Raw genomic sequence first — 25,461 nt, 5'->3', positions numbered from 1 at the left:
AATTTGTGAACAATAATAATTTAGAAAATTAATTGAAAATGTTACAAATTAAAAAATGAACTATACATAGAATTTTTTTTTCAGAGAAAAGATTACAATAGACAATAGTTCGAAGAACCGTAATAATTAATAACAACTTCAAAAAGAATGTTTTCAGCCCAGTGTAAGAAAATAATTCTACTCTAAATAAAGTAATCACTTTGACCCCCTGGGGACTGCGCGGAGAAACATTTATTCCGCACTTGTGACTACTTAAGTCTGACGTGGGCATAGATTTAAATACTCCTGCTCCTGCACTCCTAATGCAATTATGGTTGCCACTGCCACTAAAATCAGCTGTCTTATAGCTGAGTTCTGTGCACCATTAGGAGACCGTTTCTTTTGGGGCTTAATTCACTAAATCGTGATAACTGATATCACGGTAACGGTAGCGTTTTGCACGCATTAAAATGCATGTAAAGTTTTTTGCGTGCTAACGAATTTTTTTTTTTTTAAACGCGGCTGCAAAAAAATCACGTTTTCGCGTGAAAATCCATGTTAGCTTGACAAAACGTTATGCGAGTTTTAACGAGCGCAAAACGCTAGCGTGACTGTGATATCAGTTATCACGGTTTAGTAATCAAGCCCAAGATGTGTTAACTTAGATAGCGTGTGATAACTTTGTGATAACTTTGATAGCGTGTGATAACTTTGATAGCGTGTGACAACTTTGATAGCGTGTGACAACTTTGATAGCGTGTGATAACTTTGTGATAACTATGATAGCGTGTGACAACTTCGATAGCGTGTGATAACTTTGATAGCGTGTGATAACTTTGATGATATTTGTCTTTTCAAGGTTCAGTGAATTAAGCCCACAGAGTGCAAATGTAAAAAATAAACCTCTGTTTTTTAACCACCTGAGGACCATAGGCTTACACCCCTTAGTGACCAGGCTATTTTTTACAATTTAGGTCACTGTGGCTTTAAGACCTCCCTGCAGGGCCATACAACTCAGCACACAAGTGATTCCCCCTCTCTTACTGCCCACCAACAGAGATTTCTGTTGGTGGGCTGTGATTGATGGCTTCCAGGATATTTATTTATTTTATTATAAATATTTTTTTATTTTTAATAAATCTGTGCTTTTTTTTCTACCCTCCCTCCCCTCACCAGCCAATCAACGCCATCGGCTGTCATAGGCATCAGCCTATGACAGCGGATCGCCTTTGTGCCTCTAGAGGGGACAGCCAAGTGACACGGCTGTCCCCAGCACAGCGTTGCCTTAGATCGCAGTGCTGTACAGTGTTGATAGATGGTGTTAATAGTCTAACAGTCTCCTAGCGGTGATCGGCGCTGGGAGACTGATGACAGAGTGGAGCTCCATCATTCAAGCGGAGATGCGCGCGCATTGGCGCACGGGATCTCTTGCAAAACACAATCACAGGACATTACGCCGATCAGTGTTAGGTGGTCCTGGGGCTGCCGCCACGCTCACACCAATTGGTGTGAGGGGGTCATAAACGAGTTAATTTTCTTTGTTTGTAATTGTCTTTGAAGCCATATTATTTCTGTACCATAAAGTTTGTAGTTTGCTCCCTTGCACTTTCGTCCTGGTTTGCGGAAATCCAAATTGCCTCGGAGTCCTCGATGGAAAAGCGGTTGCACTGGCCGGAAGTTGTCGCTCATACTCTGAAAGATCTGGGATGGTTGGTTCTGACTCAGCAGGCGCAAAGAATGCATCTTAAAAGAAAGAAACAGATAAAGATGTTGTTAACTGGATGGACATAGGCACAACATGAAGTAACTTCTATCAGTTAAGCCATTATAAAATAGAAATAACATGATTATACCAAAAAAACAAAAGTGAAATACATGTGTCCAGTTCAACTTACCTTGGGCTACTACCAGTCCCCTCCCTGTGGTCCTCCTGGTCCCTTGCCGTTGTTCTGCTGTTATCCTTTTAGCTGCTGTGCCCCTCTGAAAGCTGGCCAACTAGGCCAGTCGTGGGATACTGCACATACACTCTGGCTGCACACCTCCTCGAATGCGCTCCTGTGGCCAGGAGATCTCAACGCATGCATAGTTGCAATTTTTGAAAAATGCGGAAGGGTAGAATGCCCCCATCCATGGGAGCGTGATCAGGAGGCGCATGGGCCACACCTGGGCATACATCTTTAAGAGGAGCACACAGGAGCACCATATACTTAGCTATCATCTATACCTGGATACCTGACTACCTATACTGGGGGCACCTATACCTGACTACCTATACTGGGGCACCTATACCTGGCTTCCTATATAGGGGGCACCTATACCTGGCTACCTACCTACCTATACTGAGGGTGTTTTTTGTTGTTTGCACCGCGACTATAATGTGTGGTGCAAATTGTCAGGTGCTGTGTGATCATTCCAAATGGGGGGGGACATTCTCGCAAGTTTGCCTCAGGCAGCAAACAGTCTAGAACTGCCCCTGCAAGTTTTTTTGTTACATGCAGCTAGCACTTTGCTAGCTGCTTGTAACATTCGATCGCTGACGCTACCCGCCGATTCGCCGCTACCCGCCGCGCAGAGCCGCCGCCCCCCCACCCCCCGCCCCAGACCCTTGCGCAGCCTGGCCAATCAGTGCCAGGCAGCGCTGAGGGGTGGATCGGGATTCCCTGTGACGTCCCGACGTCCATGACGTCGATGACGTCATCCCGCCCCGTCGCCATGGCGACCGGGGAAGCCCTGCAGGAAATCCCGTTCTGAACGGGATTCCCTGCTTACTCTGATCGCCGAAGGCAACCGGAGTGGGTGGGGGGATGCCGCCGCTCAGCGGCTATCATGTAGCGAGCCCTGGGCTCGCTACATGATTAAAAAAAAAAAAAAAAGTGCTGCGCTGCCTCCTTGCCGGCGAGAATTAGACCGGCAAGGAGGTTAAGGAGTATAGTTATTCTCATTTATTTGCAGGAACATTGGCCAGATAATCGAGGATGCATGCACCATAACCATATCCTTCAGTTTCCCAGTATTCAGAAAACGTAAAGCAAAATATCAGTTTTAGGTGGATTGATGCTTTAGAAATCTGGTGAAAAAAAATACAAGGATATTAAAAAAGTCAATTTGAAGCACAAGGTGTCCCCATCTCGCCAATCCTCTTCTAGGTTGTGTGCATTAGCATCCTAATAGTTGGGGTACCACAATACCGCATAAATCTATTATTTAAGAGGAGCATGTTTAAAAACACGTCCTTGCAGAGGTCAAAAATAAAATAAGTGTGATTTACATAATCCACAGACAATGAGCTCTTTTTTTACAATGTATTTTAAACCTGGATATTTTTCTAAACAAGCACTTAGTGTCTCTGAGCTACTGGCAGTTCTTTGTTTGCTCCTGTGAATGATAATGAAATTCACTAAAAAATAAGTTTCATATGCTACAAAATCAGGAGGCGTCGTATTTTTCTTCCTTTCCAGACACTGCAGAAGGGTGCATAACAAGCAACAAATCTGCCATCTATCTCCCAGCCTAACAACACAACAGCCCAGGGGTGAAATTCTCCCAAATGAAGTACAGATGCTGTACCGCGCGGCCGCTATTGACTTATGGGAGTCAGATTGATTGTCATTCTGCATATCTCGCTGCTATTTACTAATGACGTGACTTACTGACAGTACCCAAACTCAGAACTCCCCTCCTTGAGTTAATTATGCATGTTTCAGTAATAACGGCAATATGTTTTTTATTTATTTATATTTTTTTACAGCACCATCGGAACAGATCTGCAAACACTGATGTGCTTTAAAAAAAAGGGATATGATTCTGTTGCCAGTGTAGAATATCCCCATGGCTACAATTAATGCAAACTGTTATATATTTGTCCTAAAATGCTCATAATTAAATGTACATAAAGCAGCCGTCCTCGGCAAGCTCCTGAATGTTTTTGCTTTGCAGGCTGATTTTCTACTCTCCATGCTATTTCTATGGCTACGATAATAATTTTTATGCCTGGGTTCAGCAGTTCTATAAAATTTGATCTTGCTATGGTAACGGTGGTTGCTAAGGATTAGACTTTATAACAGCGTTGCAGGTGCACGAGGTGGAACTTCCTAATGAAACAGCTGATTCTTAATGGGGATTTTTTTTTTTATTTATCAAGCTCTCGGCTCAAACAATCAACTGAAAAGTCATGCTGAACTTAGCGCGACTTTGCAGCATTTAGCATAGATTTAGTTCTGTAATTCGGGTAGTAGTGTCTTCTTCTGTTTATGTTACTGCCTGCCTAGATGTAGACTTTTATATAGGCTGTAATAATGCCTGAGGCACACCAGCCATGCTACCACCTTAGAGACCTGAATTTCTTATCTTTATTTTGGCTATATTTGTGTTACAGCCTTCTGCCTATGGAGCAGGTATATGTCTCAAGAATATTGATTTGGAATAAAACTTTGAAATAGCACACAAACCTATGTAGTTTCTTTTTACCTAGAATGAACCTGAACCCACAGCTAAAGCTTTTTAAAGTAACTTTAAAGTGAACCTGGCATGAACATCAGCAAGATAAACTGAGTGGGTAATAATAAAATGCATCATCATAAGTTATTTTAAAGGAAAATTACATTAAAAAAAGGAACTTTGTTCCTGCGAATAATATGCTGCTTTGGCTGTTGGGAAGAAGTCTCCTGTTCTCAAGCAGAAGCTCCACCTCTTCAAATCCTACCTTTCGGTCCTTTTTTGCAATAAAACGTTTTTATAGCTAATACCATATACAGTAGTTACATAGCTACATTGTTTGGTTGAAAAAAGTCCTCCGTCCACCAAGTCAAACACCATCCTGAACCTGCACAATATCCCAGTTGATCCAGGGGAAGGCAAAAAACCTTACAAGGCCTGGGCCAATTAGCATACAACAATTATTAGCTTTAAAAGGGAAACATTTCTTACAGACTCCAGATGGCAATCAGGTAAATCCCTGGATCAACTCTTCTCAGAATTACCTAATAATTATACCCATGGATGCCCTTCAATGCAAGGAAAGCATCCAAGCCCTCTTTAAATGCAGATATAGAGTTTGCCATAGAAAAGCTGTTTTCTAATTACTATAACTTTGACTTCTAACATCTCCAATCTGTGTAATATCTAATATCTCATAATGTAGACCTGCAGTTTTGCACTGTGGATAATCTCTGATTATATAGTTTTTTAAATCTCCTGAACTTTTCCTGCTGTAACAATAGCCTGGGCAGAGGCATAGCTAGGGGTTTCAGCGCCTAGGGTCAAAAATGGCCATGGCTACGCAACATGACACTGTGTACAAAAATAGGCGTAGCTACACAACATAATGTAGGCGTGGTCATGGGTGGAGCCAAATGTACAAATGCAGTTTAGATAGCCAGATGTGCCCCCATTAGATAGCCAGATGTGTCTCATTAGTCAGATTTGCCCCATTAGATAGCCAGATTAACCCTATTAGTCAGATTTGACCCAATAGTTCTCGCTCTCTCCCCCTCCCTCCATCTTTGCAGAGGAGTGCAGATGTAACAGAAGGCTCATTGGCATTGATGTTCCAGCGATGACGTAATTTCTATTCTGCAGCACGGCCAGCGTCCTCTTCTTGGCAACAGCAACATCATGTGACAAGAAACGCCACGGTTACCAAGGAGAGTATGCTGGAGATAATTTGGACTTGTTTTGATCCACAGGACCTGGGCACATAACAGTCATTCCCTCAGCCCTAAGTCCTTTATATATCAAAGTATTCTAGAATACTTTAGTATTCCAGGCCATCAGTGTGACAGCTGAAACTCGGCAACAATTGGGCCATGTAAAAGGACAATGACCCTAAGCACACAACAGCATGTGGGCACATTGTGGTCACTCAGTCAACCCTAAGTCCCCTGTTTATCAAGGTACAGCAAAGTCCCCGTTATCCGGAACTCAGGCAACTGGAAGTCTCAACTAACCGGCATGCTTGAGAGGGATAAAGGGGATGAACTTTTGGAGGTTTTAAGAGCAAAAACGACTTACTGATTCTCTGAGCACCATCTGCTAGAAATCCTGCAGCTCCTAGCGGCTTTCCAGCATTCATGCATGGCTCTTGGCGTGTCACCTGACCCAATGCGGGAAGGCACATGGAAGATGCCGGAAAGTCGCTGGGGGGCTGTAGGATGTGTAGCAGATCGTGCAGAGATATCGTTAAGTAGGTCCTGCTGCTCTGGGAGGGAGTGGGGGTTGGGGAGGGGGGGGGTTAGTGCTATTCTACCAGCCGTTAAAGCAACCATCAAACACGTGTATCCGGCATCAGGCAATCCCACCCGGTGTTGGATACCGGGGACTTTGCTGTAATTTTGCAATTGTCCGCAACAATTCAATTATTAATGTATTTTTGTCACAACTCTGCGTGGCAAACAATGGGAGTTTATGCATGTACTGTATATATTGCATATATGGTAATTCTGCTTAACGCAGTTTAAAGCATACACCTCAATGTACCCAAGCAGTAACTAGTGAAACACACACTGTCCTAGACTGTCCTATACTGAATGAGAACTGCAGCAGTGGACAAATGCTGTTGCTTGTTCTTCTCACAGTCAGTATGGTAAATCTACAAACAATACACAAGCTGCACTGTGTGAAGGTCTACAGGTACCTTCTGTCCACATAGTTCTATCCTATGTGAATGTGCAGTGAAGAAGACAAGTGCTGCCTGACAGTGTTCTTATCAAAGTTCAACAGTACAGTTTGCAGAGGCCAAGCTGACAAGCTTGCCTACCTAATGTAGCAGTAATGATGTTTGCCTACCATATTCTGCATAAACAGAACCCTACACTGAACTATACTGCTAAAACCAACCAGAGTACACTCCTATCTCTACTTATCACAAAACAATTCTCTCCCTGGCTCTGTGCCTACCTTCTGCACACATACTTAGAAATCAAAATGGAGTTACTAAGCCCTCCCTCCACCGTTGTATATATTTGCCTTTGGTGGGATCTCCTGTGATTAGCTGCTGGGCCTTACTGTGCATCCAGAGAGCAAATGATTTGCTTCAGCAGACACCTATACCACTCTTAACACCAAAAGTTGGCACCATTACCACCCTTCACCTTTGCCTGCATTTGTTCAGTGACATACTGACCACATGGCAAATCAATGGACTTTGCTCCCCAAAAAGTTCTGTAAGTGAGAAACTAAACATGGAGCAACCATAAGAAGACAACCAATATACAGCAGTATTTCTACAGCTTACTTAACTTCACAGGATTTTGACAAATGTTTACATTAACCTTTTCGGGACCATGTGAATGAGATCCTACGCCGCACTTGTGGCTGTTCTAGCCTGACGCGGCGTAGGATCTACGCCGGGCCCGCCGTTTCCGCTCCCGACGCGATCGTGCGCACCCGGAGGGGGAGATCAAGCTGTCATATGACAGCTGGCATCTCCCCTCAGTGATCAGCAGCCATCGCATATGGCTGCTGATCACGTGATCACTACGATCGCCGTCGGATCGTAGTGATCACCTTTGACAGCGGCGGCGGCAGGGGGGAAAAGAAGAGGATCCACTCACCTCCCTGTCGTTCCAGCGACGATCGGCGCCCCCCATTGTTCTGGCCGGCATCTCCGCTTCTAATGCCGCTTAGTTCCGGGTCCCGGCTTGATGACGTCATCAAGCCACGACCCGGAATTAAGCAACATTAGGAGCGGAGATGCCGACCGGAGAAGAGGGAGCTACTGCGGCTCATTGCTGGAGCCTGAAAGGTGAGTGATGGCTGTTGGCAAAAGGGGGGACACCTGCCACCATGGGGGGGACACTGCACAGCCAGTCACAGAGGGGATCCGGCTGCCTGACCCCCCCGAAACTCACACCCCCCCACCGCAAAATGCCTGGTCCTTAAAGGGGGTTAGGTGGCCGGTCCTGAAAAGGTTAAAGCAGACCTGAACTGAAAATAAACTTATGAGGTAATTAATTTTATGTGTAATAGTAAATAGAAATTTCCCTGAGTCTCATATTCTTTCTTTTAATTTAAGGATTTCAGTTCAAGTTAAATTTTAAATTTGATTTGAAGTGAAAACATCAGCCATTGTGACAAAGTCTGGTTCATTTAACTCCCACACAGAGAAATTAAAATGATGACGTCTTGAACTTTTCAGCACAATCCTGCTATCAGGAGTGTTTCAGACAGATGTAAGTGCTTTGGCTTCTCATTACTTTACAGCAGAGCTGCTGCTGATTTTTGACTTTAGTTTGACTTCTATGGCTGCAGAGATAAAGCACTGGTTTATTAATCTGTGCAATAAAAAATCATAACACAGACAAGTTCTAATAAATACTGTGGGTCTGATTCACCAACCTCCAGTAAAATGTCCATGCGCACATAGCAGCATTTAGGCAAGCAATTGAATAATGGCAGTATTTGTATAGCGCCTTTCTCCTGTCGGACTCAAAGCGCTTGCGAGGCAGCCACTAGAGCGCACTCAGTAGGCAGTAGCAGTGTTAGGGAGTCTTGCCCAATGAACTCCTTACTGAATTACTGGCTTACTGAACAGGCAGAGCCAAGATTCGAACCCTGGTCTCCCATGTCAGAGGCAGAGCCCTTAACCAGTACACCTTCCAGCCACCACTTGGCACTGTGCAAATAGTACAACTCGAGTGCGCTGAGTACACATGAGGATTTTACCAGAGGTTCATTGAAGCAGACCCTATATGTGCCCATCTTCATCTCATCATGGGGCATATGCAGAAAATAACAGTAAAGTTGCTGTGCATGGGGATATAGCGGAAATTTTACTGGTATGTCCAACAGTAACATAGCATTTGTTGAGCAAATGACTCAACATGAGTTACTTAGGTAATGTGTGATTTATCAGGGTACCACATGCTACACTACCTAGGTAAACCACAGATTGTTCTAATTGCGCTATGTGCGTTGTGGGAAGCACCAGTGTACTCCAAATTCACACCAAATTCGCTGTGCACTCTCTGCATGTGGCAACTTCACCGTACTTTTGTGACTACGCAGCCATGTCACTTCAGGTATGCTTTGAATAAAAAGTGTAGGTGCAGTTACATTTTAAAATGGACATGAACTCTTGCACAGGACTTAAGGAAAACAGAGAGAAATGCACCCTTGTATGTATTTACAGAGTTTAGCCTGTCTAATCCCCCTCATCTGTGACTAATCACAACTGTAATTTGATCTCTCAGCATTGTCAGTTCAGGAATATTGGCAGTCCTCGGCAGAGCTGCTAATTTGTAAACACAAGATGTTAACCTTTTGTCTGCTTCCATGAGAGCAGGACGAAAAAGCACTGCAAATGTATTGCGGGATTTGTATCAGCTGTAACAAAGATATGTTTTTCTTTAAATGTTATTATGCTGTTACTTATCTTTTAGAGCATAGAGCAAGTTCTGAGTTCAGGTCCGCTTTAATGCAATGATATGTAAAAACAATTTAGCATTAAATTGTTAAAAAACATTCCCACTGCACCTCGCACCATGAAACCCTACTAAAAATATTCTATAATTGGTACCTGACAGCTCGTAGATTGGCCACCTTTATTAATGACCAATCCGCCCTGTGCTGGAGACAATGTGGAAACATAGGCACTCTATCTCGCCTATTATGGTTTTGTCCACATATCTCCAAACTATGGAAACAAATATTTTCCACCATCTCTAATTTAACAGGACTCTCAGTCCCTATACACCCAGCCCTTGCCCTACTACACCTCAATTTAAACAACCTTGATCCGAACTATAGATTCCTAGTTTCACATCTACTATTCACAAGACAACTTATTCTTAACCATTGGAAATCTCCAGACTTCCGTTCAATACAGCAGATTATTGCTAGCACTAATGCTAATATAGCAATTGAAAATACTTTTCCCGCAAGACTAAAAAGCTCTTTATATGATGTTACCTATGTACAACCCATTAAGACATGAGCCATACACACCTGCTTTTTTCCTTAATACACTTGTCTTTCCAATACTCTCTGATTTTATGGTTGATCGTTCTTCCCTTCACTGTCAAACATCATACAGGAATAAGATTATAAGGTTACAATTTTCAATTCTAAGTTCGTTGTATTCTTTAACCTATATTTGTGTCAAATGTTCATGCTATCCCGTAGAGGAGAATGCTACTATGGGATTTCTTTCTTTGTATAAGACTCAACTGTTTTCAATGTAGCATAACAACGATATTTGTGTGTTTGCAATTTGTTATTGCTAAGTGGATAAACCCATTCATTGTGCTACAGATGTTTCTACTGTGTCTACTGTTTCAGTTGTTCCTACTGTTTCTACTGTTCTTACTCTTCAATGCCATTGTATTTTAATATTTAACAATGGACAATTCTTTTTGGTGAGTACCATTACAAGGTCTCACCAATTCTATCTGCTTTGTAAATATTTTCAAAAATTGTAATAAAAATCATTGAAAACAACAAAACAATTTAGTATTGGAAAAACAAAATACAGCCACAATAGCACTCCATTGAGCTTTAGCTACCATTGAGCATTGGCTTCCTGTAAAATAGTGAGTACTCTTCAAGAATGGACTGTTGACATTCAAATCCCTACACAATTTGGGCCCTGGATACATGAAAGACTTGCTGAAACTGCACCACACCCATCACAACCTCACCATCAGCAGGATCCATAAACTTGGTCACTCCCAGAGTGCACCTCAAAACCTTTGAAGCCAGAGCTTTCTGTTATACTGCCCCTACCCTTTGGAATTCCCCACCACACCCAGTAAAGACAGCTCCATCCTTGGAGCTATTCAAATCCAGACTGAAAAGTCACCTGTTTAACCTTGAATTTGCAGACTTATAGAATTCTTCCTCTGTACCACAATTTACCAATCAACCAATTACTGGTCTGAGTCTGGTCTGAGTTATTTGTTGCTGTTTAGAAGCTTATGGTGCTCTTTAACCAGTTCCCCACCACTGTATCGTATATCTATCTGTGGACTTCACTTCAGCACCAGGGATGTAGATACATGTACCACAGTGTTTACAGTGCTGAGTGCCCCCCCACCCCTTTCGGCTACTGTGACCCCCCCCAGCGGCAGATTGCTGATCAGTAATCACTGTCCCAGCAGTAAATCATCTTCTGGCATCAATGAGAAGCCTTCGTGATTCACGTATCTTCGCTACTTCCTGTAGTGCTGAATAGCACAGGATTGAATTGGAAAGTCTAGTGGCCAAAAATAAAAAATACACCTACAAATCTTTAATGCGCCTACAGATGTTAATTAATAAAATAATATACCGAATTTTTAACCCAAAAATTTCTCCTCCTGTCTGTATGACTATAGTTATTGTAAAAAAAAAGGTAACAGCATAAAAACGCAAACAGAAAAAATACACCTTTATTTCCAAAATAATAAATAAAATATTGTTGCGATACATTGTACATTGCGATACATTGTACATTGGACACAAATTAAATGGTGTAATAACCGGGAAAAATGGGCAAATAATATGTGTCATTGTTTTCTATATCAGCACAGTTTATTTTATTATTATAATGGCTGGAAACTGATAACATTTTTTTTCCTTATTACGCCCTTTAATATGCAGCTATAATATGATTATTTTTAGCTAACAGAACAACCTAAAGAAAGCCTAATTAGTGGCAAAAAAAGATGTATAAAACATTTTGGTGTTATAAGTGGCGATAAAGTTATTGGCAAATGGATGGGAGGAGTGTGATGTGTGAACATTGCTCTGGTTTTTAAGGGGAAATAACCTGTGATAAGGAAGTTGTTAAAGAGGAACAGCAGTGAAAATAACGGAATGAAAAAAAGTGCTTAATTTTTACAATAATTGTTTATAAATGATTTAGTCAGTGTTTGCCAATTGTAAAATCTTTCCTCTACTTGATTTACATTCTGAAATTCATCACATGGTGACATCTTAACTGCTGGCAGGTGTAGTCTGTGGAAGGAGATGCTGCTTTTATGGCAGATGGAAACAGCTGTTATTTCCCACAAAGCAACAAGGCTCCCACAATGTGATGTCAGTACCTAGGTGCTGACATCACACTGTGGGAGGGGTTTCACCACAATATCAGCCATACAGAGCCCCCTAATGATCCCTTTGAGAAAAGGTAAAGATTTCTCGAGGGGAAGGGGGTATCAGCTACTTATAGGGATGAAGTTCAATCCTTGGTTACAGTTCCTCTTTAACCTCCCTGGTGGTACGCAGTTTCAATGTCTGCATCCGCGGGAGGATTTTTGCCTATAAAATGTTATTTATAGTCTTCAGCTAGCACTTCGCTAGCTAAATATGCCCCCCAAGTGCCTCCGGTCCCCTCTGATCCCCTCGATCGCTACCGGTAATATCTACCCGTCCGCGATCCCGTGAGAGCCACAGCTTCTCCATGCAGCTTCACTGTCGCTATGGCGACGATCGGACATGACGTCATGATGCATTTCCGATCCTCTCCATAGCGAAGCCGGGAGCTGATTGGGAGGCTGCACCATCGCAGGATCCCTGGTGGTACGTATACCAGCGGCGATCGACTGCGATCAGAGGGGACCGGAGGCACTTGGGGGGCATACTTAGCTAGCGAAGTGCTAGCTGAAGACTATAAATAAAATAACATTTTATAGGCAAAAATCCTCCCGGGGTCATGTGATCCCCTGCGGCGACCAGCCCGACACTGTGTCGTGCTTACCGCCAGTAGAGTTGGGCCGAACGGATCGCCTGCGAACGGTTCCATGCGAACTTCAGTGGTTCGCGTTCGCGTCCCGCAGGCGAACCTTTGCGGAAGTTCGGTTCGCCCCATAATGCACATGGAGGGTCAACTTTGACACTCTACATCACAGTCAGCAGGCCCAGTGTAGCCAATTAGGCTACACTAGCCCCTGGAGCCCCACCCCCCCCTTATATAAGGCAGGCAGCGGCGGCCATTACGGTCACTCGTGTGCTGCCTGCGTTAGTGAGAGTAGGGCGAGCTGCTGCAGACTGTCTCTCAGGGAAAGATTAGTTAGGCTTAACTTGTTCCTGTCTGGCTGCATACTTGTTCTGTGAACCCACCACTGCATACCTGTGCTGTGAACCCACCACTGCATACCTGTGCTGTGAACCCACCACTGCATACCTGTTCTGTGAACCCACCACTGCATACCTGTGCTGTGAACCCACCACTGCATACCTGTTCAGTGAACCCACCACTGCATACCTGTGCTGTGAACCCACCACTGCATACCTGTTCAGTGAACCTGCCACTGCATACCTGTTCTGTGAACCCGCCACTGCATACCTGTTCAGTGAACCCACCACTGCATACCTGTTCAGTGAACCCACCACTGCATACCTGTGCTGTGAACCCACCACTGCATACCTGTTCAGTGAACCCACCACTGCATACCTGTTCTGTGAACCCGCCACTGCATACCTGTTGTGTTCAGTGAACCCGCCACTGCATACCTGTTCTGTTCAGTGGACCCGCCACTGTATACCTGTTTAGTGACCCCGCCACTGCATACCTGTTGTGTTCAGTGAACCTGCCACTGCATACCTGTTCTGTGAACCCGCCACTGTATACCTGTTCTGTTCAGTGAACCCGCCACTGCATACCTGTTCTGTTCAGTGGACCCGCCACTGTATACCTGTTCAGTGAACCCACCACTGCATACCTGTGCTGTGAACCCACCACTGCATACCTGTTCTGTGAACCCACCACTGCTCACCTGTTCAGTGAACCCACCACTGCATACCTGTTGTGTTCAGTGAACCCGCCACTGCATACCTGTTCTGTTCAGTGGACCCGCCACTGTATACCTGTTTAGTGACCCCGCCACTGCATACCTGTTGTGTTCAGTGAACCTGCCACTGTATACCTGTACTGTTCAGTGAACCCGCCACTGCATACCTGTTCTGTGAACCCACCACTGCATACCTGTTCAGTGAACCCACCACCATATGGGCTGTAAAGCCACCAAAACCTGCACTCTCGCCATGGTGCGCACCAGTCCAGCACGGCCGTCACTACACAAACAGCTGTTTGCGGTGCGTTACACGGTGAGTTTGGTGTGTCAGTGTGAAGCAGTACCTTAATTACACTACCTGATTGATGTATACACATGCAAGATGTTTTAAAGCACTTTAGGCCTGTCATTTAGCATTCAATGTGATTTCTGCCCTTAAAACGCTGCTTTGCGTCAAATCCAGATTTTTCCCGGGGACTTTTGGCATGTATCCCACTCCGCCATGCCCCCCTCCAGGTGTTAGACCCCTTGAAACATCTTTTCCATCACTTTTGTGGCCAGCATAATTATTTTTTTTTCAAAGTTCGCATCCCCATTGAAGTCTATTGCGGTTCGCGAACTTTAACGCGAACCGAACCTTCCGCGGAAGTTCGCGAACCAGGTTCGCGAACCTAAAATCGGAGGTTCGGCCCAACTCTAACCGCCAGGGAGGTTAAAATATTCTGTAAGGGCTCATTCACATTTCGTACCGCTCACTTTGCGTTCGCGTTGGACTTTTTTATGGCAATTTTTTTTCGATTCCTGGCTCTTGGGTGGGCTTTCTGTTTTTTTAAAAAGCACTTTTCTAAGCGCCTTTTCCCGAGCGTTTTTTTTTATTCACTCCCTGACACAAGTCAGGAAGTGAACTCTTTTTGTGAGCATTTGCATTCTTCCTATACCTTCCATTGAGGTAGAATCGCCCCAAAAATGGTCCACGCACCGCTTTGCTGACCGCACAGTGCACGACCCACACTGATAAGAACCTTCTCATAGACATTCATTGCACAAGCATTCAGGGGGCGTTTTGAAAAATCGCCTGCGCTTGAAAAAAGGCCGAAAACGCCTCTAGTGTGAACGAGCCCTTAGTGTGAGTTCTTCCGCCATAACATTAATACTACAGTTTCTGTAAACAACAGTGGAAGCTTGATGACATCCACTGAAGCTAGTACTGAAGGATTACAGTTCTTTTAATTGTTGCCCTGTGAGGGAGAAACAGCTTTACACCATATAACAATAAATGTGAGCAGCAGCTTCTATCTGTCAAGCAGTATTTGTGTCTGACTTTAATGAAAATAAGAATTGAACTGGATGGATACATGAAGTAAACAAGTGAAACATCTGCCAGTACACATAGGCATTGTGATGGATGAGTAATATACTTCCAACGATATGAAACTGAGATATTACAAGTCATCTGCCTGACACTAATATCTTTATTATACTGCGTTAGCATTGCCTTATTCTGTAACTATAAATATGGATTTATGTAGAGCAATATCCTTATACAATGCATTGTAATGTAACAAAAAGCCCAAGAACGACCCGAATACGTACATGATTAAATGCACGCTGTATGCTGATATGTATTACATTTACCGGTAATAGAAAACTCTATATCAGGAAATAATCACAACATTTATCTCCTCGTTAGGTGTGATTGCATTTTATTTGAAAAATATGCTGATAATAATATGGTAATAGACAGTAATAGCACAGGAGAATCTGTGATCGTCTTTAGTAGCGGAAGGAAAGACAACTGCAGTCAAAACTTTATTCCTTCATTTTAGATAGAATGTGAAAGGATTAGAAGTTTGGTCTAGTTTTTATTGCTGTCTGTGTCCCCATTGCAGGCATCAGGGGCGTAGCAATAGCCCCTGCAAGGGATACAAACTCAGGGGGGCCCGAGCCTGGTAGGGGGCCCACCCAGGGCCATTTTTCAGCAGCAAGAGGGGGGTGCAGTGCAGAGGAGAGGGCAGTGGGCACACAGCGGTGGGGAGGGGGGCTCCTATATTTGGCTATCTATACTGGTGGCAGCTATAGCTGGCTACCTATACTGGTGACACCTATAGCTGGGTACCCATACTGGAGGCACCTATTGCTGGGTACCTATTCTGGGGGCACCAATAACTGGCTACTTGTACTGGTGCACCTATAACTAGCTAGTACTGGGGGCATCTCTCCCTGGCTATTTATACTGTATAGCCAGGCATAGGTACTCACAGTATAGCCAGGCATAGTTGCTTCCAGTATAGCCTGGCATAGGTGCTCCCAGTATGGCCAGGCAGTTGCTCCCAGTATAGCCAGACATAGGTGCTCCCAGTATAGCCAGACATAGGTACTCCCAGTATAGCCAGGCATAGGAGCTCCCAGTATAGACAGGCATGTGCTCCTAGTATAGGTTGCTAGGCTGGGAGAGTGGGCGGGCATATCGCTACAACTAACCTTCCGCGATGCACATTTCTTCAATCTCCTTCCTCATAGACATCTGTCGCAATGTTGGTAACATACGGTTACGTCATCACAGGCGGCACTGTTGCCAACGCAACAGATGCCTGGGAGGAAGCGTGCATCATGGAAGGTGAGTTGTAACACTATGCTCGCTCTTCCTGCCGCAGGCCCCCCCCCCCCCTGCCACTCAGCCCCGGCGTTCAGGGTGATTGCACAGTCTGCACGGCCCTGGAAACAGGCCTGGGACCTATGACTAACTACCTATACTGGGCAGTGCTGCTCAGCAAGATTTCGGATATCCGAGTTACCCAGATAATCCAAACTTTTTCCACTATCCGAACTGTGAATAGCAATTCGGATATTTTTTAAAATCCGAATAGACTATCCGAGCAAACTCGGATTTCCCATCTGAAATCCGGGCAGATAGTTAGCTCAGATATCCGAGCAGAAGCTAAAATCGCCCGGCGAACGGTTCCAGGCGAACTTTGGTGGTTCGAGTTTGCAGAGAACCGGGAACTTTTTTTCAAAGTTCGGTTCGCCCATAGACTTTAATGGCCACCAACTTTAACGGTTAATAGCAAAGTCCCCTTAAATAGTAGAAACACCAAAATTGTTGGGAATGTTAAGTGGAATAGTGGGAACAAGAGGAACATTTTTTTTTTTCAAAAAGACCTTACACTTCTTGAGAAAATCAATTTTAAAGTTTCAATGTAAAATGAGCCGATTCATAAAAAAAAGAACCGATTCATTAAAAAGAACCGGATGATTTAAGAACCGTTACTATAGCAGAGAATGCGTCCTGAGCAGGACGTGAAGCTGCTGGCTCCGCTGCTGTCTCTCCCCACCTGCCTGCACCTGTCACCCTCACCTAGCCTGGCACCCAGTGCACCCATGGGTGCCAGGCTAGGTGAGAGTGACAGGTGAGGAGGTGGGGAGAGACAGCAGGAGCCGGCAGCTATGCGTCCGAAAGGACGCATTCTCTGCTATGTGGGAGGCGTCGGAGATCTTCAATCAACTTAATTGAAGATCGCAACATAAGAGGATACAGTTTGTTGGATTATTTACCGTGGATATTGACGTGGGAAAACTTTTTTAAAGGTACAGGTATTTATGGTTAATTTAGAATAATAAAATACTTTTCTCGTGGTTGTGTTTTTATTTCATTTAACCCTTTGTGGAAATGGGTAAGGGGTACTTTGTACCCCTATACTCATTTCTCCAGGGAGGGGGGTGGGCATCTGGGGTCCCCTTCTTAAAGGGGACTCCCAGATGCCACCATGAACCCCCCCCCCAGGGAATCGTCGCCCCATCTCCTCCTGGGGCACGGGAGGTGGGGAAGAGCCCCTTGTCCATGGATTGGACAAGGGCTCCGGGGGGGGGGAAGGCTTGGCCGCCCCTCCCCCCCGGAGCCCCCCATACCATGGACCATGCGGGCTGGTATAGCTCAGGGTGCAAAGCCCCAGTCGACCGGGGCTCCGCATTCTGGCTATCCCAGCCTGCATGGGGGACAAGGGGTTACAGAGGCTTGGGAGGGGGGTCCCCATGCCATTTTTTTTCTGATTTCCCACACACAGCAAATAAAAAAAAATTTCGAGGCCACAAATGTGAAAAAAAGTTAAGTACCTTTTCATAATCCATATCCATTGAGGACACCATCCGCACCCTCCCGTTAATTTCGCCATGGCTCCAGCACTAATAATGGCCCTGGTCGAGTCCCGACCCCTCTGAACAGGTCGGGTTCTCAACTCATTCCCCCCTCAATATGGCCGCCACAGATTGCCGCGGCTGCGCAGTCCGCATAGACGCGATTGCGGCTGCGCAGCTCTAGCACTTCCTCCCGATACGTCCGATGTATGCACGCATATTGATGATGAAGCGGGAGGAGGGCCTGGAGCTGCCCAGCCGCAATAGCGGCCATATTGAGGAGGGAATGAGAACCCGACCCGTTTGGAGGGGTCGGGGCCCAACCGGGGCCGGTATTACTGCGGGAGCCATGGGGGGATGAACGGGAGGGCGCGGATGGCGTCCTCCATGGATCTGGATTATGAAAAGGTATTTAACTTTTTTCACATTTGTGGCCTAGGAAGTCCGTTAAATATTGTTTCCTGCTATCTTTTTAACATATCCTGCAAATTTGGTGTTGCTAGGATGTAAGGGGCCTTTGCTATTAACTGCTAAAGTAGGCGGGTGATGATGATAACCAACCAGAATTATAGGGGTGCAAAAGTGCTGAATTCTGCCATAGGCTTCCATTAGGCACTCCATTTTCACTTTCAAAAATCTCAAATCTTTTCAAAGGGCTATGGTTCAGCAGTGGCAAATTTTCAAGCATTGTAGGGACTCTTAGGGGGATCATGACTGGTGAGTTTCGGGGCCCTAGGCCAAAGAGGTCATAGCCTAGGGCAGGGGTACCCACACTTTTTTGGCTCGCTGTTAAGAAACGCGGAAGAGCCACCGCCATAAGTCAACGGGAGGCGGCTCTTTCCGCGCACGGCGTGGCAGAGCACGGGGAGGCAGCCGTCTCCACTCAGTCTGAGGCGGCTGTCCCCGTGCAGGGCGTGGCGGAGCGCGGAAAAACCCGTCGCGTTGGACGCGGCGGTTAGCGCGCACGGCCCCATTGCAGAGGCACCGCAGAGCAGTGCTGGTGTGGCTGGGACACATAGTCCCTCCAGGTTTAGAGTGACGCGCGCGCACTCAGGCAGGGATTATATGACAGCCAGAAGCGAGTCAGCTGACCAGGCTGGTCAGCTGACGCTGGCTTCACTTTTCATTGGTCCAGCACTTAGGGAGGTGCTGGGCAGCTTTATGTGTATATATACTGCAGGATGTTCAGTTGCTGGTTGTCTGGTGTTGCGAACACAACGTGGGAGCACTCAGACCCTTAGTCAGATCCTTATGTGTGCCGGGACCAGCTGGAGCTGTAATCCTACACTTAGCTAGATTCTGTTGATAGCTTAAAGTACTAGTTTGATTGTGATTTTCTGTTATGACCCTTTGCCTGCCTGACTATCCTCCTGAACTCTGATCTTGTACCTTGCCATTCTGACACTCTGTTGCCGAACCCTGGCTCGTCCTTAGACTCTGCTTCTGCATCCTGATCTTGTACCTCGATATATCTGATACCCTGTTGCCGAACCCTGCCTGGACCTTAGACTCCGCCTCTGCCTTCTGAATCTGTACTTTATCTGTCCGTGTGTTTACGACCTGGCTTGTCCGACCTTACTATTGAAGGCGGTTCCCCGTCTTGTTAGTGACACTTCCTCCAGAGTGTCACTTTCAGACAATCCTTCCTACTCTCAGCCTGACTCCTCCCGTCTTGGAGAGTTCAGGTCTTCGGAAGGAATCCGTGCAGTACTCCTTACTGCGCTGAGGCCTAGTCCTCTAAGTGTTACTGTTACACCAAACACTACACTCTACTCAGGTGAACAGAGGTTAGCTGGTATATCGGATTATCGGTGATACTGCAGATCACTTATAATCTGGTATATATCTGCATTCCCAGTGATACTGCAGATCACAGGTAATCAGATTTTCTCTGTGCTTCACCGATCGTTGCACTCGCGAGCTACTTTAAAATTTGCCACGCCCAGGAGATCTACCAACATTTAGGTAGCTAGGTATACATGCCTTCAGTATAGGTAGATAGGTATAGGGGCCTTCAGTATAGTTAGCCAGGTATAGTATAGTTAGGTGTGGGTGCCTTCAGTATAGTTAGCCAGGTATAGTGCAGTTAGGTGTGGGTGCCTTCAGTATAGTTAGCCAGGTATAGAGTAGTTAGGTGTAGATGGCTTCAGTATAGTTAGCTAGGTATAGTGAAGTTAGGTGTAGGGACCTTCAGTATAGTTAGCCAGGTATAGAGTAGTTAGGTGTAGGTGCCACTCACCTCCCTCCAGTTCCAGCGGCGGTGTCTGGGGCTCCTCCTGGTCTCCCCTCCTTTGGCCTCGCTGGCTAGTCAGTGCAGATGCGCGGCATAGAAGAAGACTCCGGCGAGCAAAGGGGGCCGCGGGCAGAGTGCGCTGACGCGTTGTGCCCAGCACCGCCCCCAGCTATGACGTTGCGGCGTCCTCCATTCCCACTGCGCCATCTCTCTCCTCTCTGCCTCTTCCGATTGGCTAGCGGCCGACAGGGGTGCAAAAGTGGTAAAATCCCCCATAGGCTTTCATTGGGTCTCCTAATTCACGTTCCAAAATCTCACAACATTTCAAAGGGCAATGGCACAGCGGTGGCAAAAGTAGCCAGTCATGATCCCCCTAAGAGTCCCTACAATGGTAGAAAATGTGCAACTGCTGAGCCATCGCCCTTTGAAAAGATGTGAGATTTTGGATAGTGAAATAGGGAGCCAATAAAAGCCTATGGGGGATTTTACTACTTTTGCACCCCCTGTAACTCTGGTTTGCAGAGATGTATGGAACCCATCTTTGGAGTCCAAGTCTAACAATATGTCTTCTACCTGCATGAGACATTTTGTGAGATTCAGACGTTGCTAACGGCCATGGCTGCGATTTACGTACGTCAGAATCGTCACCATTGAAATTGCCCAAATAAACAGGTTTTTGTGACCCTAGGCTATGACCTCTTCGGCCTAGGGGCCCAAAACTCACCAGTTATGATCCCCCTAACAGTTCCTACAATGCTAGAAAATTTGCCACTGCTGAGCAATTGCCCTTTGAAAAGATGTGAGATTTTGGAAAGTGAAATAGGGAGCCAATGAAAGCCTATGGGGGATTTTACTACTTTTGCACCCCTGTAACTCTGGTTTGCAGAGATTTATGGAATCCATCTTTAGTGTCCAAGTCTAACAATATGTCTTCTACCTGCATGAGACATTTCGTGAGATTCAGACGTTGCCAACGGCCATGGCTGCGATTTACGTACGTCCGAATCGCCACCATTGAAATTGCCCAAATAAACACGTTTTTGTGACCCTAGGCTATGACCTCTTCGGCCAAGGGGCCCGAAACTTACCAGTCATGATCCCCCTAGGGGTCCCTACAATGCTAGAAAATTTGCCACTGCTGAGCCATTGCCCTTTGAAATGGTGTGAGATTTTGGAACTGTAAATAGGAGGCCCAATGAAAGCCTATGGGGGATTTTACCAATTTTGCACCCCTGTAACTCTGGTTTGCAGAGATGTAGGGAACCCATCTTTGGAGTCCAAGTCTAACAATATGTCTTCTACCTGCATGATACATTTCGTGAGATTCAGACGTTGCTAACGGCCATGGCTGCGATTTATGTACGTCAGAATCGCCACCATTGAAATTGCCCAAATAAACAGGTGTTTTTCACCCTAGGCTATGACCTCTTTGGCCTAGGGGCCCGAAACTCACCAGTTATGATCCCCATAACAGTTCCTACAATGCTAGAAAATGTGCCACTGCTGAGCAATTGCCCTTTGAAAAGATGTGAGATTTTGGAAAGTGAAATAGGGAGCCAATGAAAGCCTATGGGGGATTTTACTACTTTTAAACCCCTGTAACTCTGGTTTGCAGAGATGTATGGAACCCATCTTTGGAATCCAAGTCTAACAATATGTCTTCTACCTGCATGAGACATTTCGTGAGATTCAGACGTTGCTAACGGCCATGGCTGCGATTTATGTACGTTAGAATCGCCACCATTGAAATTGCCCAAATAAACAGGTTTTTGTGACCCTAGGCTATGACCTCTTCGGCCCAGGGGCCAGAAACTCACCAGTTATAATCCCCCTAAGGGTCCTTACAATGCTAGAAAATTTGCTACTGCTGAGCCATTGCCCTTTGAAATGGTGTGAGATTTTGGAACTGTAAATAGGAGGCCCAATGAAAGCCTATGGGGGATTTTACCAATTTTGGACCCCTGTAACTCTGGTTTGCAGAGATGTAGGGAACCCATCTTTGGCGTCCAAGTCTAACAATATGTCTTCTACCTGCATGATACATTTCGTGAGATTCAGACGTTGCTAACGGCCATGGCTGCGATTTATGTACGTCAGAATCGCCACCATTGAAATTGCCCAAATAAACAGGTGTTTGTCACCCTAGGCTATGACCTCTTCGGCCTAGAGACCCGAAACTCACCAGTTATGATCCCCCTAACAGTTCCTACAATGCTAGAAAATTTGCCACTGCTGAGCAATTGCCCTTTGAAAAGATGTGAGATTTTGGAAAGTGAAATAGAGAGCCAATGAAAGCCTATGGGGGATTTTACTACTTTTGCACCCCTGTAACTCTGGTTTGCAGAGATGTATGGAACCCATCTTTGGAGTCCAAGTCTAACAATATGTCTTCTACCTGCATGAGACATTTCGTGAGATTCAGACGTTGCTAACGGCCATGGCTGCGATTTATGTACGTTACAATCGCCACCATTGAAATTGCCCAAATAAACACTTTTTTGTGACCCTAGGCTATGACCTCTTCGACCTAGGGGCCCGAAACTCACCAGTTATAATCCCCCTAAGGGTCCTTACAATGCTAGAAAATGTGCTACTGCTGAGCCATTGCCCTTTGAAATGGTGTGAGATTTTGGAACTGTAAATAGGAGGCCCAATGAAAGCCTATGCGAGATTTTACCAATTTTGGACCCCTGTAACTCTGGTTTGCAGAGATGTATGGAACCCATCTTTGGAGTCCAAGTCTAACAATATGTCTTCTACCTGCATGAGACATTTCGTGAGATTCAGACGTTGCTAACCGCCATGGCTGCAATTTATGTACGTCAGAGGAAGAAGCTATAGAAGAAGAAGATATAGAAGATGATGAAGAAGAAGAAGATGAAGAAGAAGAAGAAGATAAAGAAGAAGAAGAAGATGAAGAAGAAGAAGATGAAGATGAAGAAGAAGATGAAGAAGAAGAAGATGAAGAAGAAGAAGAAGATGAAGAAGAAGATGAAGATGATGAAGAAGAAGAAGATGATGAAGAAGATGAAGAAGAAGAAGATCAAGAAGAAGAATAAGATAAAGAAGAAGAAGATGAAGAAGTTGAAGAAGATGAAGAAGATGAAGATGAAGAAGAAGAAGAAGAAGAAGACGTAAATGAAGACTTCCAACTTACAACCATTTTGGACACACCTTCTCATGCAAACACTTTTCATGAAGTTAATTTACTTTTTTCGATACCTTTTTTATAACTACTACATCACCACATAATCACTTGATGTTTTTCTTCATAAAAAAGGTGGTTTCATGCATCATTGACCTCCAATACAAGTTTTAAAAGCTATTTAAGGCCAGCTTGAATATTTTACTCGAATACAGATTCGGATAGTGACGTCGGATATCCGAGTTCGAAACGGATATTCGATTAACTTCGAATATCGAATTTCGAGTGAATTCGGATAGTTTACTATCTGAATTAGACCAAACTCGAATAAGATAAATGAGGTATCCGATCAACACTAGTATTGAAGACTCGTCTGCCCACTAGCATGACTACTGTTCCCCTCTGGTGTCTGGCATCACTGTGATCACCTGTACCCCATGACAGCAGCACATGTAGTGACATCATGTCACATGGTACAGGCGCTGCTGTCACATGGTACAGGTGCTTGTGGTGACACTGGTCACCGGAGGAGGCCAGGGGTGTCACAAGCAGACAGGGGAGCCTTTAACACTCATCACAGGCAACATGTCATCAAGAAATCACACGTCATTAACTTTGCACACCCATTTCAGCCCCTGTGACCAAGACTTTCCAGCATGCCTGGTCGATCCGCTTGCTCTATTTGAGATTAAAATCAATTGAAAGATTGATTGCCGTGGCCATGTTACGGCATTGATTCCCCTCCAATCCGATGAAATCATCAGATCAAAAGGTCTCTCATTGGTCAACAAGTCAAGTGATGGGCACCAGGTATTCTGTCAAATTTATTGCACTTGAGGTTGGTGCGTCCATTCCTCTTACTCACATCAGCAGTTTCTAAACTTTCTCAGATAATGACTTTTGAAAGGCAAGAGAAATGAAATAGATGCAAATTACCAATGTTATCCTTATGCAGCATCCAGTTCAGTGATGCATCATGAAGTTAATATTTAAAAAAAACACCCTTATTTATATATTTTCATAGTTTGAATAATACCGGTATTTACATGCAAAAAATATGAAATGAATTATACATGATATGTATTGCTCTTTGGCCCCATTGTACCATTGTAGAACGGCAAGCATTCTGTTTCATGTTCTCATTATATAACACCGTTTGAAGATCAAAAGTAGTTATACGTTTATTTTAATATTTATGGGGAAATAAATCAATTATTAAAATGGTTGCAGATGCTAATATGTTTAGATCTGAGCTATTTTTCCCTGTTTAGCACATTCCACCGTCACTTCTGTTAGTAGTGCTGAGTGAAACAAAACAAAGTCATTTTATTATACACCTAAATTAATAGGATTTGTGCTAAAATTCAATGTGTTATGAATTTTGCATTCCTAATCTGCAAAAACCTGATAACAATAGTGGGTGGATGCAAGCTGCCCACATACTGTTATGGCATTGACTCATTTTATAAAGTTTGTTATCTTACTTTAAAAAAAAGTACCCCATTGTGAACTGGTAAAGAACACCCTGGGATCTTTCACCAGTTCACCAGTGGCGCAGCAATCGGCTAAGCAGAAGTAGGGACCACTCCGGGGCCTGTGGACCAGACGGGCCCATTAGAAGTCCTCCATTATCCATAAGTGTTGAGACGAAATTTGTGTAATTTCGCGTTTTCGTAATTATAAACGCTACATTGCAAATTCATAAGTTTCGTGATTGGTATACAAACTGTTATTCGGAATTCCGTAAGCATAATTTCTGTCACGTAATATTCACATTTCTATGCAAATTCATGTTTAACACAAAATTACGTGTTTTCTATAGAAACAAATTTATTTTAATTACGAAAACGGACGTAATTTCGTTTTAAATAGTAATTATGCAAATTTAAGTAATTACTAAAGTCGGGAAAGTCACTGATTGATTGCAATTACTGATAATGTAAAGACCCCTGCACGTGCTGCCGCTTTAAATGTATTATGAGGCTCTACTTGCAGCCACTTCTAAGACAGGTGCTCTTTGTTAAGGTGCACTTAGCGGTCATGTATGCTGAGACACTTGGTTTTGGACCTTGCAATATCTGATAATGCAAAGGTCCCTGCAAGTGCTGTCACATTAAATGTATCAGGAGGCTCTGGACTGGAACACAATTTTGAGAACGGCAGAATTTCCGCATTAAACACAAAATCCTAATTTGTTTCCGATACAAAAACGATCGTAGTTATGAAAACCGATTGTAATTACGATATGCCACATAAACACAACA

At 44.5% G+C, this 25,461-nt stretch overlaps 1 protein-coding gene across 3 annotated transcripts in view; it reads right to left on the bottom strand.

The window, feature by feature from the left end:
* The window catches only part of LOC137521606 (carbonic anhydrase-related protein 10-like), a 549,933-nt gene that overhangs the window by 7,500 nt on the left and 516,972 nt on the right, over window positions 1–25,461 (bottom strand). For all 3 annotated transcript variants that reach the window (XM_068241074.1, XM_068241070.1, XM_068241071.1), the window contains one exon: window positions 1,557–1,722. In XM_068241074.1, coding sequence (XP_068097175.1) covers window positions 1,557–1,722 — 166 coding nt within the window. The remainder of the gene's footprint in view (window positions 1–1,556; window positions 1,723–25,461) is intronic.

The sequence above is a fragment of the Hyperolius riggenbachi genome, chromosome 6, assembly GCF_040937935.1.
Source record: "Hyperolius riggenbachi isolate aHypRig1 chromosome 6, aHypRig1.pri, whole genome shotgun sequence".
Classification (NCBI taxonomy): domain Eukaryota; kingdom Metazoa; phylum Chordata; class Amphibia; order Anura; family Hyperoliidae; genus Hyperolius; species Hyperolius riggenbachi.
Note: the sequence above shows the minus strand (reverse complement) of the source record. Positions and strands in the feature narration are given on the sequence as shown.